The following is a 14,780-nucleotide window of genomic DNA, read 5'->3' on the forward strand; positions in this document are numbered from 1 at the left end:
TGTAAAAGAATGAAATTAGAACACTCCCTAACACCATACACAAAAATAAACTCAAAATGGATTAAAGACCTAAATGTAAGGCCAGACACTATAAAACTCTTAGAGGAAAACATAGGCAGAACACTCTATGACATAAATCATAGCAAGATCCTTTTTGACCCACCTCCTAGAGAAATGGAAATAAAAACAAAAATAAACAAATGGGACCTAATGAAACTTAAAAGCTTTTGCACAGCAAAGGAAAACATAAACAAGATGAAAAGACAACCCTCAGAATGGGAGAAAATATTTGCCAAGGAAGCAACTGACAAAGGATTAATCTCCAAAATATAAAAGAAGCTCATGCAGCTCAATATGAAAAAAACAAACAACCCAATCCAAAAATGGGCAGAAGACCTAAACATACATTTCTCCAAAGAAGATATACAGATTGCCAACAAACACATGAAAAGATGCTCAAATCACTAATCATTATAGAAATGCAAATCAAAACTACAATGAGGTATCACCTCACACCAGTCAGAATGGCCATCATCAAAAAATCTACAAACAATAAATGGTGGAGAGGGTGTGGAGAAAAGGGAACCCTCTTGCACTGTTGTTGGGAATGTAAATTGATACAGCCACTATGGAGAACAGTATGGAGGTTCCTTAAAAATAGAACTACCATATGACCCAGCAATCCCACTACTGGGCATATACCCTGAGAAAACCATAATTCAAAAAGAGTCATGTACCACAATGTTCATTGCAGCTCTATTTACAATAGCCAGGACATGGAAGCAACCTAAGTGTCCGTTGACAGATGAATGGATAAAGAAGATGTGGCACATATATAGAATGGAATATTACTCAGCCATAAAAAGAAATGAAATTGAGTCATTTGTAGTGAGGTGGAGGGACCTAGAGTCTGTCATACAGAGTGAAGTAAGTCAGAAAGAGAAAAACAAATACCGTATGCTAACACATATATATGGAATCTAAGAGGAAAAAAAAAAAGGCTCTGATGAACCTAGGGGCAGGACAGGAATAAAGACGCAGATGTTCAGAATGGACTTAAGGACACGGAGGGGGAAGGGTAAGCTGGGACGAAGCAAGAGAGTAGTATTGACATATATACACTATCAAATGTAAAATAGATAGTTAGTGGGAAGCAGCCTCATAGCACAGGGAGATCAGCTCAGTGCTTTGTGACCACCTAGAGGTGTGGGATAGGGAGAGTGGGAGGGAAACGCAAGAGGGAGGGGTTATGGGGATATTGGTATACATATAGCTGATTCACTTTGTTATACAGCAGAAACTAACACAACATTGTAAAGCAATTATACTCCAATAAAGATGTTAAATAAAAAACAAAGCACAGCTAGGAATATCACAGGAAGGCTGCTAAAGACCAAAGTCAAAGAGAAAATCTTAAAAGCAACCACATGAAGATGACACATTGCTTTGAAAGGAACAACAATAAAATGGAGAGCTGACCATCAAGCAGCCAAAAGACAAAGGAATGATGTCTTCAGAGTCCTGAAAAAAATAACTACCAGACTAGAATTCTATCACCGGAAAATATATCTTTCAAAAATGAAGTTTTCAAACAAACAAAAACTGCAAGAATTAATCACAGTCGCATCTGCACTAAAAGAAATACTTTTAGTGGAATTCATTAGGCAGAAGGAAAACAGTCCTGAAGGAATCACAGATTTTCAGGAAGAAATGAAGAACAAGAATAAGGGTAACTATAAATTGCTATTGATTATTAAAGGCAAAAATAATAGTTTCTTAAAGGATTTAAAATATATATAAAATTTTAATTCATGACAATAATAATGTAAAAGGCAGGTGCTATAAACAGAGTTAAGGAATTCTAAGGTTCTAAGCATTATCATGGGAGTAGTAAAATTAAATATTTTGTATTAGACTCTTGTAGATCAAAGATGGATGTTGTAATCTCTAAGATAATCACAAGAAGATAATTTTAAAATGAATTGAAGGAAAAAAATATCTAAATAATCGAAAAGAAGAAAAAAACTTTAGGGACAAACAGCAAAAGTTTAGATGGTAAATATAAGTGGATAGATATCAAATATTACATTAATTGCAAGTGGATTAAATAATCAAATTAAACAACCAATATTGTCCGATTAGGTTTAAGAAAAATTCAACTATATGCTGTCACATAACGTGTGTGTCTCTGTGTGTGTGTTATGACAGAAAGTTTGAAAATTTAAAATTAGAAAAAGATACATGACACAAACACTAACCAAAATAAACCAAGTATAGATATACTCACATAAGACAAAGGAGACTTTAAAGAAAGATGCATTACTAGAGATAAAGAGATATATTTCATAATGATAAGGAGGTAAATATACCAGAAGTTTGTCAATTCTAAGACTGAATATATCCCCATAAGATAATTACAAAATACAGAAAGTTAAACTGAAAGAACATAAATAAGAAATAGATAAATCCAGTCATAGGAGGAGGATGTATTACAACTCTCTCAACCCCTGATAGAATAAGAAGACACACCTACACTGAATATTAAAAATCTGAACAACACAATAATTATATTTGAATAAACTGGCATACATAGTACACTGGAGAGTACACGTTCTTTTTATATGCACATGCATATATCAAAATTATCCATATTCTGGGTCATAAGGCAAGTCTCTAATTTTTTTTTAAAGAATTGAAATTACTCAATATGCTCTTTGACAATGAAATTAAGACAGAAATAAAAATTTAAAAGAAATACCCAAATGCTTCAAAATTAAATAATATAATCCATCAGTCAAAGAAGAAATCACAGAAGAAATTTCCATATATTTTGAACTGGGTAAAAGTTAAGATCTGATATATCAAAACAGATTTTACAGGGAAATTTTAAAACTTTAAATGCACAGGTTAGAAAAGAAAGGTTAAAAATCAATAATCTAAGCTTTCATCTGAAGAACCTAGAAAAAGAACAAATTAAATACCAATGTAGAAGGAAGAAAATAATACATAATAATACATAAACATAAATAAATACAAAGCTGACAAATATACAACCAAGAAGATTAACAAAACTTAAAGTTGTTTCCACGTAATAATTAATAACTCTTATTAAAAACTCTTCATAAGACTAATGTTAAAAAGAAGGAAAACATCGATCATAAATATCAGGAATGAAAAAGGAACATCATTACCAATCCTACAGACATTAAAACATAAAAGAGGATATTATGAACAACTGTATGCCAATAAATTTGATAATTTATGTAAAATGGAAAACATCTTTTAAAAACACAATTTACTAAAACTGAAACAAGAAGAAATCTGATTAGTCATATCGTAAGTAAATTAAACTTGTGATTAAAAACCTTGCCACTTCAGTTCACACTAGTGAGTTCTTCTAAATACTCATGGAACAACTAACACCAATTTATACAAAATCTTTTGGAAGACAGAAAAACAGGAAATATTTCCCAGATTATTTGGGTACCAGAATGACTTCAATGGATTATGACATCCAAACCTGAATAGGACATCATAAGGAAGGAAAACTAGAGACCAATCTCTTTTACAAACACAGATGGAAAAATTCTAAACAAAATATCAGTAAATAAAATTCAGAAATATATAAAAGAGAAATAATAAATTATGAGAAAACTGTGTTATTTTAGGAATGCAAATCCAATCAATATACTATATAACATTAATAGGTAAAGGAGGAAAATCATATGATTACCTCAATGGACACAGAAAAAGTCACAAGATAAAATTCAGCGCACACATGGTAAAATTGTTAGCAAACTGAAAACAGAAGGGAACTTTCAGAAAGTATTTTAAAACCTACAGTAAACATTATCCTTAATGGTAAATTATTTAAAACTTTCCCTCAGTGATCAAGAATGAGACAAGAATGCTTGCCTTTACTATTTCACTTTAGTGTTTTACTATAGGTTCTAACCAGTGGAATAAAGCAAAGAAAAAATAAAAGACACAATGATTGGAAGAGAAGAAATAAGAAGTCTTTTTTTAAAATGACATGATTGTATACATTAAAAGTCATAAAGAATCTGCAGACTATTAGGATTAATAAATGAAGTTAGTAATGCCACTGGATATAAGGTCTACATGCAAATAATAATTGTATTTCTATACAGCAACAAAACCCAGAAAATTAAAAATTTCAAGCATCATTTACAATAGTTTCAGAAACATCAAATATCTAGAAACAAACATAACAGAATATACATAAGACTTCTACACTGAAAAATATAAAATATTATTGAGAAAAGTTAAATATCTGAATAAACAGAGGGATATATAATGTTCAATAGTTGGAAGACTCAATATTGGGAATATGTCAGTTCTTCTCAATCTACAGATGCAATAAAATCCTAAAAAAACTTCAGCAGATTTCTTTGTGGAAGCTGACAAGCTGAATCTAAAGTTTATATGGGGACTTCCCTGGCCGTCCAGTGGTTAAGACTTCGCCTTCCAATGCAGGGGATGCGGGTTCGATCCCTGATCGGGGAGCTAAGATCCCACATGCCTTGTGGCCAAAAATCCAAAACATGAATCAGAAGCAATAGTGTAACAAATTCAATAAAGACTTAAAAAAAATAGTCGACATCAAAAAAAATCTTAAAAAAAAGATAAAGTTTATATGGAAATACAAAGGGACAATAATAACCAAAGCAATCTTAAAAAGAATAAAACTGGAGGACTTAGCAATCAGATACTAAAACCTATTATGAAGTATAGTAATTAAGATAATATTGTATTATGGGATAAACAAAGAGAAAATGGGAAAAAAAGACTCTTGAACAGAACTATGGACCCCTGATTTATGAAAAAAATGGCACATCAGAAACAATTGGGAATGGAACTTCTTTTCAATAGATGGTGCAGTCATTTGGATATTTATATGAAAAAAAAAATAATTTGACCCTAGCCTCACTAACATGAAAAAAATAATTTCAGGAGGATTATAGCTCTAAATGTGAAAAGTAAAGTAAATGATTTTTCAAAAGCACCATACAACAATATTTTCTTGACTTTAGTGTATGCAAAGATTTAAAGAAAACACAAAAAGTTCTAACCATAAATAAAAAATATTGAAAAATTAGAGTAAAAGTTAAGAAGTTTTGTTCTTCAAAGATACCACAAGAGAGTTAAAATGCATGCCATAGAATGGGAGAGACTATTTGCAATACATACTTCTAACAAAGTACTTATACCCAGAATATATAAGGAACTTCTAAAGATCAATAAGAAAAAAAGACAAGTACCCTAAATAGAAAAATAGACAAAAGACTTATGTACTTCACAAGAATATACATTAATAAAAATAACCATGTGAAAAATGTGCTCAATTTAATTAATCATCAGGGAAATGCTAATTAAAATTACAATATGACATCATCACACACTCATCAGAGAGGTTAAAATTAAAAGATGTTATCAAATGTTGACAAGCATATGGAGCAACTGGAACTCTCACTCTGCTGGTTTTGGTAAAACCACAGTTGAAAACTGTTTTGCAATATCTATTAAAGCTATATATATATGTGCACATCTTAAGGCACAACAGTCTAACTCCTAGGAATATAGTAAATATAAATGCACACATAGACACCAAAAGACATATACAAGAGTGTTCATGGCAGCACTACTCAAAATATTCCCAAACTGAAAAACCCAGTGTCCATCAACTGGAGAATAAAAAAACAAATGTTGGTATAGTCATACAATAGAATAACATAAAGCAATGAGAATAAAATTAGAACAATATGTAACAGATGAATTTTACAAAGGTAATGTTGAGTGAAAGAAGACAAACATAACAAACACTCTATAACTCCATTTCTATAAAAGTTCAAAAAAGACACACACACACAAGCTCTATGATAATAGAAATCAGGAGAGTGCTTACCTTTAGCGGGGAGGGTAGTGACCAGACAATGAGAGGAGGGGGCTTCTAGGGTTTTTGTAACATTTTAATTTTAATTTAGATTTTGCTTATGAGTGTGTTTACTTCCTGAAAATTTTTTGAGTTGTACATTCATGATTTATGCCCTTTTCTAATATGTAATATTTAAAAATAAAAATAATTTTAATAGTGTAAACTTTTGTAAACATCCATTATTGCTTATTTCTTGAATATAATCAAGTAAGAATCACACAAAAGAAAGTTTCTTCGAGTACTCAAAAGATATTTTATGAGGAATACTAGTGTTTTAGTTTGTTCTGAATAGTATTCTTTCACTGGAAGTTAACTTAGCACATGTTTATTTAGAACTTACAATAACTGAGAAGTGGAGATACAACTGGGAACACTTCTGTGACTTAAAAGGTTCTAACTTGGAATGAAACGGCAAATACTATATGCAATAGTAAATAAGGACGCCTGGTGGTGCTGCAGGCTAGGAGTAGGAATGAATGGCTCTGTGGATACCCGGGAAGCCATTAAGCTGGGAATCAGAACTCTGAATGCTTTCTAAAAGAAGGAAGCATTTTACATAAGATCTAGAGGCAGAGATCTCCAGAGAAGGGCATCGTTCTACTGCAGGTCAGTCAGAAAGATCTAATTCGAGTTTATTTAACCAAATCATCTGGGTTGATTGCATACGGAGTTGAAGAAACTGCACGTTCTTGAACAGGGTCTGAACAATGGAGACTGCACCAGCAAAAACGCTACAGAAAAGGCAAGTTATCTTTCTTGCTATATTGTTGCTTTTGTGGGAGGCTGGCTCTGAAGCAGTTAGGTATTCCATGCCAGAAGAAACAGAAAGTGGGTCTTTTGTGGCCACCCTGGCAAAAGACCTGGGGCTCAGGGTGGGGGAACTGGCCACTCGGGGCGCGCGAATCCATTACAAAGGAAATAAACAGCTCTTGCAGCTGGATGTAACGACCGGGAATTTGCTTCTATGTGAAAAACTAGACCGGGAGGTGCTGTGTGGGGCGACCGATCCCTGCATACTGCATTTCCAACTATTACTGGAAAACCCGGTGCAGTTTTTTCAAGCTGATCTGCAGCTCACAGATATAAATGACCATTCCCCAGAGTTCCTCGAGAGGGAAATGCTCCTAAAAATCCCAGAAAACGTCCAGACAGGGACTGTGTTTCCTTTGAAAATAGCTCAGGACTTTGACATAGGTAGCAACACTATTCAGAATTACACAATCAGCCCCAACTCTCATTTTCATGTTGTCACTCATAATCGCGGAGATGGCAGAAAATACCCAGAACTGGTGCTGGACAAACCGCTGGATCGGGAGGAAGGGCCTGAGCTCAGTTTAACCCTCACGGCGCTGGATAGTGGGGCTCCACCCAGGTCCGGGACCACTGCAGTCCGCATTGAAGTCGTGGACATCAATGACAACGCCCCTGAGTTTTTACAGTCGGTCTATGAGGTACAGATTCCGGAGAACAGCCCCCTAAACTCCTTAGTTGTCACTGTCTCCGCCCGAGATTTAGATGCAGGAACGAATGGGAATGTAGCCTACGCTCTATTCCAAGGTGATGAAGTTACTCAACTGTTTGTAATAGACGAAATAACAGGAGAAATTCGTCTGAAAAGGGCATTGGATTTCGAGTCAACTCGATATTATAACGTGGAGGTTGCAGCCACAGACGGCGGGGGCCTTTCAGGAAAATGCACTGTAGTTATAGAGGTGGTGGATGTGAACGACAACGTCCCTGAACTGACCATGTCGACGATCACCAGCTCTACCCCAGAAAACTCCCCAGAGACTGTGGTGGCCGTTTTCAGTGTTTCTGATCCAGATTCCGGGGACAACGGTAGGATGGTTTGCTCCATCCAGAATGATCTCCCCTTTCTCTTGAAACCCACATTCAAAAACTTTTACACCCTAGTGACCGAGAGGCCACTGGACAGAGAGAGCAGAGCGGAATACAACGTCACCATCACCGTCACAGATATGGGGACACCGAGACTGAAAACCCAGCACAACATAACCGTGCTGGTGTCCGACGTCAACGACAATGCCCCTGCCTTCACCCAGACCTCCTACACCCTGTCCGTCCGCGAGAACAACAGCCCCGCCCTGCACATCGGCACCGTCCGCGCCACAGACAGAGACGCGGGCGCCAACGCCCAGGTCACCTACTCGCTGCTGCCGCCCCTCGACCCGCACGTGCCCCTGGCCTCCCTGGTGTCCATCAACCCGGACAACGGCCACCTCTTCGCCCTGAGGTCCCTGGACTACGAGGCCCTGCGGGCGTTTGAGTTCCGCGTGGGCGCCGCCGACCGCGGCTCGCCCGCGCTCAGCAGCCAGGCGCTGGTGCGCGTGCTCGTGGCGGACGACAACGACAACGCGCCCTTCGTGCTGTACCCGCTGCAGAACGCCTCGGCGCCCTGCACCGAGCTGGTGCCCAGGGCGGCCGAGGCGGGCTACCTGGTGACCAAGGTGGTGGCGGTGGACGGCGACTCGGGCCAGAACGCCTGGCTGTCGTACCAGCTGCTCAAGGCCACGGAGCCCGGGCTGTTCGGCGTGTGGGCGCACAACGGCGAGGTGCGCACGGCCCGGCTGCTGAGCGAGCGCGACGCGGCCAAGCACAGGCTGGTGGTGCTGGTCAAGGACAACGGCGAGCCGCCGCTGTCGGCCAGCGTCACGCTGCACGTGCTGCTGGTGGACGGCTTCTCGCAGCCCTACCTGCCGGCCCCGGAAGCGGAAGCGGCGGACGCGGCGCCGGCCGCCCCGCTCACCGTCTACCTGGTGGTCGCCTTGGCGTCGGTGTCGTCGCTCTTCCTCTTCTCGGTGCTGGTGTTTGTCGCGGTGCGGCTGTGCATGAGGGGCGAGGCGGCCTCGGTGGGTCGCTGCTCGGTGCCCGAGGGCCCCTTTCCGGGCCACCTGGTGGACGTCAGCGGCACGGGGACCCTGTCCCAGAGCTACCAGTACGAGGTGTGTCTGACGGGAGGCTCCGGGTTAAATGAGTTTAAATTCTTGAAGCCGATTCTCCCCAACCTCCCGCCTCAGGGTGCTGGTGAAGAAATCGAGGAAAACGACAACTTCCGGAATAGCTTTGGATTCAGTTAGGGATCTCATCATGATGCAAGGTATTTGTCATTTATCTCTAATTTCCCCAGATACCGAATTTGAGAAAAATTCCATCTTCAGGTATAGCCTTCATTTCCTTTTTGTAATGAATTAGTCCATTTAACTTTACCTTGTCCAATTTTGGAAAACTAAATTCTATTGTCATTGCATTTATTTATAGTGCGCCATTCCAAATCCTTGCATGCTGTTGGTTTTCCTGAAATTTTTGCTCCTTCCGTTGGTACTTGTTGCAATGAACTGTCTTAATAAAATATTGTTTTCTCTATATTCATTGTTTCATCACGCTCTAAGTTATTTGATGCTAAATAGCAAAAATTTAAAATATTTACATAATATTCATTTTGTTTGCAAAGGAATACATTCATATAACAAATATAATATGTGAGAAAGCATGATGAAAACCAACACTCTTCTATTTACACTTCTTTCCTAGCTCTCATCCTACTGGCAAATAATTTTTTAAATGAATATTTTAATTCAATTATAACATACATACAGAAAAGTGAACAAATCCTTAACACAGCTCACTGTATTTTCAGAAAGTGAACATACTTGGTATCAGCATCTTGAAGAAACAAAACATTATTAGCATCCCAGGTGCCACACAATTTACCCCTTAAAATCACTACCAGGTCAAGTATAACAAATATCTCAACTTCCAATACTATAGTTCAGTTTTGCCTGTTTTGAATTTATATAAATGGAATAGTAGAGTGTGAACCGTTTTGCATCTGGCGTGTCAACAATATGTTTATGACATTTATCCGTGATACTGCTTTTAATTTTAGTTCTTCATTCTTGTTGCTGTATAGTATTCCACTGTATGAATATGTCACAATTTATAACCCATCTTACTGTATGTGGATATTTGGGTTGGTGCGTTTGGCTGTTTGAATAATGCTGCTATAAACATTCTCTTACATGTCCTTCAACAAACATGTATATGCATTTCTGTTGGGTATATACCTAAGGGTGGAATTGCTACTCATTTAGTTAGTGCATGTCCACTTTTAGTAGATAGTTCCAAATAGTTTTCCAAAGTGGTTGTCCCAGTTTACACTGCTTTCAGCAGTGTCTGGATATACCAGTTCCTCAGCATTCCTGCCAATACCTGGTATTATCTGTCTTTCATTTCATCCCTTTGGAAAGCACTCTTAAACCTTCATTTTCTAACTTTTTAAATACTTTCTTATCACTAAAGAATATGTTTGTAACTTTTTCATAAACTTTAAACAATTAATTTCATGCTATTGTTGTTTGGTATCCGGTATTTAAAATTTCTCTCATACATCCTTCATATATAGCTGTCTCACTATTTTCTGTTACTTCTCTGCTCAAACTGAAAGCTCCATTTATTGTTCCACTAACAACAGTTTCTTTGATTTTCTTACGTGAAAGTAACTAATAGAATTCTTATTCTCCCTGTTACTTGTTTCTCCCTTATACTTTCAAACCTCTCAAAAATGAGCTTTTACTTTTATATAGTTAGGGTTAATGACCCATTCTACAACTGTAGCTAAGAATTCCTTGTTTGTCTATAGATGTTTTAAAACCTGAAAAGCAATGTTAAAAATTTACTTTTAGTGACCATATAAATTATGAATGCCCTGCAGCTAAAGATCACCAGGAACACATTATATCAGAACATTATAGTTAGTAAAGGTCGGTTTACTGACTTATAATGAGGGAGACTGCACACCATGGGGAACCATGGGTCAACTCAGTAACAGTGCCCTACCAAGGAGTTAGAGGATTTGGGCTTATGTTAGGTGATCGGGGTAGGGTTCAAGAAAGTCTCCTTCTTTTTTTTTTTAATTCCTTCTCTTTGCTACAGTATATCCTCTAGTGGCTTCTTAAGAGAGGGTGCACAAAAATAAACTTTCTGTGTCTCTGCATATCTGAAAATGCATTTAGTTTTCGCTTCCACTTCATAAATGTCTTACATGTTACTTATGTCATTCAATGTTTTATACATTCTAACGATTCATGCCTTTTCATATCTGGTATTGTTTCATCTCTAGTATTATTTCCTGAATAATTGTATTCCTAACTTTAGCTTGTTATGTTTTTCTGAGACTTGTACTTGTTGGATATTGAACATTTTAAATAGTTTCTCTATCTTTCTTATATTTCTCCTTTATTTTACATCTTTGATTTTTCCTCTATATCCTCACTTAAAGTTAGTCCCTCACTTTATTTTGAGTATTTTTATTGAATTTTTAATTTTAGTGGCATATTTAAATCCCTAAGAGTTTTCTTATTATCTGATTGTGTCTTTTCCATAGTAGCACTTGGGATTTTCAAAGTTCACTTTATTTCCTGAATGATTTGTTTCCTGGAGGTTGCATTTCTCTTTTTGTGTTTCTGTGTCATTTGTGGTTTTCATATGTCTGGTGATAGATTATCTGTTCATATGTAAGAAAAAGAAACTGAGTAGCTGGTGTGTAGCAATTGCTGTTTTCTCTTCTATGCTTTTTTTTTTATTCAAGATTTTTTTGATGTGGACCATTTTTAAAGTCTTTATTGAATTTGTTACAATATTGCTTCTGTTTTATGTTTTGGTTTCTCGGCTGTGAGGCATGTGGGTTCTTAACTCCCTGACCAGGGGTCAAACCCGCATCCCCTGCGTTGGAAGGTGAAGTGTTAACCACTGGACCACCAGGGAAGTCCCAAGTCTTCTCTGCTTTTGTGTGATAAGGTGGTCTGCACCCAAGTTTCTGTCCTGAGTGGACATTTTGACATGGTGCTCCATGTGAGGTAGTGCAGAGCCAGGTTTATAAAATATCAGACTTTACTTTAAGGGGCATTGTGATGAATGGGCAAAGAACTCTTTTCAGGATGTGGCCCAGCAAGTGTCAGGATACAAAGGTTTTATGCTGGGACTCCTAAAATCTCCACTAAAATATCCTAGTGTTCTCTAAAAAAATTTCTTTTATTTCTTTAGAAATGAGCCTTAATGTTTTTGAAGGAAGGTCTGGAGAGAAACTAATAATTATTAAAATTATATGTTACATACAATGTATTATTATTATTACTATTATACAATTTCTATGCACCTTACTGTTTTCTAAATTCTTTACACATATCTCATTTAATCCTCAAAATAATGGTACAAATGGTATGCCAATTTTAGAGATGAACAAACTGGACATACAGAATTAAAGTAACTTGCCCAAGGCTACCTAGCTAGTAAGTGGTGGAATCAGGATTTGAGTCCAGGCAGCCTGACCCCAAAGACATTACTTTTTTGTTTTTACTTTTTTCTATTTTGAAATCTATTAAACATTCCAAAAAGTGTATACAATGTATATGTACAATTTAAAATAAAAATAATAAAATGTTCATCACCCAGCTTAAGAATTAGAACAATACCAAGACCTTGGAAATCCCTGTGTGCCTCCACGATAACATCTTCCACCCTCATTATAATCAACCACTATCCTGAATTTTTAATTAATTACTTGTTATTCTTTGTAATTGTATCAGATATGCATATATTGCTAAATAATACATTGTTTGATTTTTGTCTGTCTTTGAAATTTATATAAATGGATTCATGTAGTATGGATCATCTGTGGGCTTGCTTTTTTCAATCATTATGGTATTGAATTCATCCATGTTAATGCAGTTCATTCATTTACACCACTCTACAGTATTCCACTATATAAATGCACCTTCAGCTTTAAATTCATTTTACTGTTGATTGAATTCTGGGTTGCTCCAAGAGTTTTGTTACCATAATAATACCGCTATAAGCATTCTTGAATACATCTCTTCATGCAGTTGAGCAAGAGTTCCTTTTGGGTACAGGCACATCTAGGAAGGTACTACCTGGGTCATACCAACAACTAGAAAGATATCGAAGTGAATAAAATAGACTATTAAAAGATGCCAACACCAAGATGAAAGAGATGTTGGAAATATCTGACAACGATTTTTAAATGGACTTTGAAAAATGCCTCAATGAGCAATTATAAACATGCTTGAAACAAAAGAAAAAATATTCTCAGAAAAGAAATGTAAAGTTGCAGCAAGGAAATAAAGAAATATAAAGGAATACCAATGGAATTTTTACAAATTAAAAATACAATCATTGAAATGAAAAACAGTGGATGAGCTCAACAACAGGAAGACATAAAGAGTCAGGGAACTAGAAGATAGAACAATAGCAATTATGCACGCAATTTGAGCAAAAGAGAGAAAACAGAGTGTAAAAAATTAACAGAGCCTCAGGGACCTGTTGGACGATACCAAGAGATCTAATATTTGTGTCACTGGAATTCCAGAAGGAGAGGAGAAGACTTTCCAAATGTGGCAAAAGATAGAGACCCAGAGATTCAAGAAGCCAAACAAATCCAAAACAAGATAAACAAACAAACAGAAAATTTATACCAAAAGACATAGTCAAATTTCTGAAAACTAAAGAGAAGGAAAAAATCTTAAAAGCAGCAAGAAGGAAATGACACATTACCCATAGGGCAATAACAATCTGAATGAGAGTAGATTTCTCATCAGAAACCATGGATGTCAGAAGAAAATGGCATATTTTCCAAGTGGTGAAAGAAAAGAAAAATTAACCCAGAATTCTATGTCCAGTGAAAATATCCTCCTGGAAGAAATTTGTTGCCAGTAGGCCTACCCTAAAAAAAAAAAAAAAAGGCTAAAGGGAGTTCTCCAAACAGAAAGGAATGAATAAAAAAAGGAATCTTGGAACATCAGGAAAGAAGGAAGAACACAGTAAACAAAAATATGGGTAAACACAATAGACTTTCCTTCTCCTTTTTAGAATTTAGTTTTCTAAATTATGTTTGATGGTTGAATCCAAAATTATAATACTGTCTGATATAGTTCAAAATTTATGTAGAGGAAATATTTAAGACAATTATAAATGGGGGAGGGTAAAGGTATGTAAAGGGAGGAAGGTTTTTAACCCTTCTCTTGAACTGGTAAAATGACAACCAGTAAACTGTGATAAGTTATGTGTGGGCCAACCACTATAAAAGCTATACAAAGTGATACACTAAAACCCACTACAGAGAAATTAAAGTAGAATTCTAAAAAACGTTCTAATAACCCACAAGAAGACAGGAAAAAGAAAATGGAGAAAGAAAAGATAGACAAATAGAAAACAAAAAATAAAATGGCAGACTTAAGCTTTAACGTATCAGTAATTATATTAAATGTAAATGGTCTGAACACACCAATTAAAACAGAGGTGGGCAGAATGGGTTTTTAAAAATGACCAACCATATGCTGTCTATAGGAAACTTCTCTTCAAATATAATGATACAGGGGCTTCCCTGGTGGCACAGTGGTTAAGAATCGGCCTGCCAGTGCAGGGGACACAGGTTCGAGCCCTGGTCTGGGAAGATCCCACACGCTGAGGAGCAACTAAGCCCGTGAACCACAACTATTGAGCCTGCGCTCTAGAGCCCGTGAGCCACAACTACTGAAGCCTGCTCAGCTAGAGCCCATGCTCTGCAACAAGAGAAGCCACTGCAATGAGAAGCCCACACAACGAAACGAAGAGTAGCCCCCACTCGCCGCAACTAGAGAAAACCCACGTGCAGCAACGAAGACCCAATGCAGCCAAAAACAAATTAATTAATTAATTAGAAAATATATATAATGATACAGGCAGATTGAAAGTAAAAAGATAGAAAAATATATTATGCAAAGAAAATGACACTGAAGATAGAGTAGGA

The 14,780-nt window shown here is 36.8% G+C and overlaps 1 protein-coding gene across 1 annotated transcript; it reads left to right on the forward strand.

Annotated features, from left to right (window-relative positions):
* Positions 1-1,217: 1,217 nt before the first annotated feature.
* Positions 1,218-13,989, forward strand: LOC309622655 (protocadherin beta-5). The gene has a single exon (XM_082378650.1). It carries the CDS (start codon positions 6,664-6,666, stop codon positions 9,052-9,054), a length of 2,391 nt encoding a protein of 796 aa, XP_082234776.1. The 5' UTR covers positions 1,218-6,663; the 3' UTR covers positions 9,055-13,989.
* The last annotated feature ends 791 nt before the right edge of the window (positions 13,990-14,780 follow it).

This window comes from Balaenoptera borealis, assembly GCF_965194805.1.
Source record: "Balaenoptera borealis genome assembly, chromosome: 2".
Taxonomy (NCBI): Eukaryota; Metazoa; Chordata; class Mammalia; order Artiodactyla; family Balaenopteridae; genus Balaenoptera; species Balaenoptera borealis.

Bases quoted from the DNA above. Each gene is read 5' to 3' on its own strand.
- LOC309622655 (XM_082378650.1), top strand. From the start codon at position 6,664: ATGGAGACTGCACCAGCAAAAACGCTACAGAAAAGGCAAGTTATCTTT.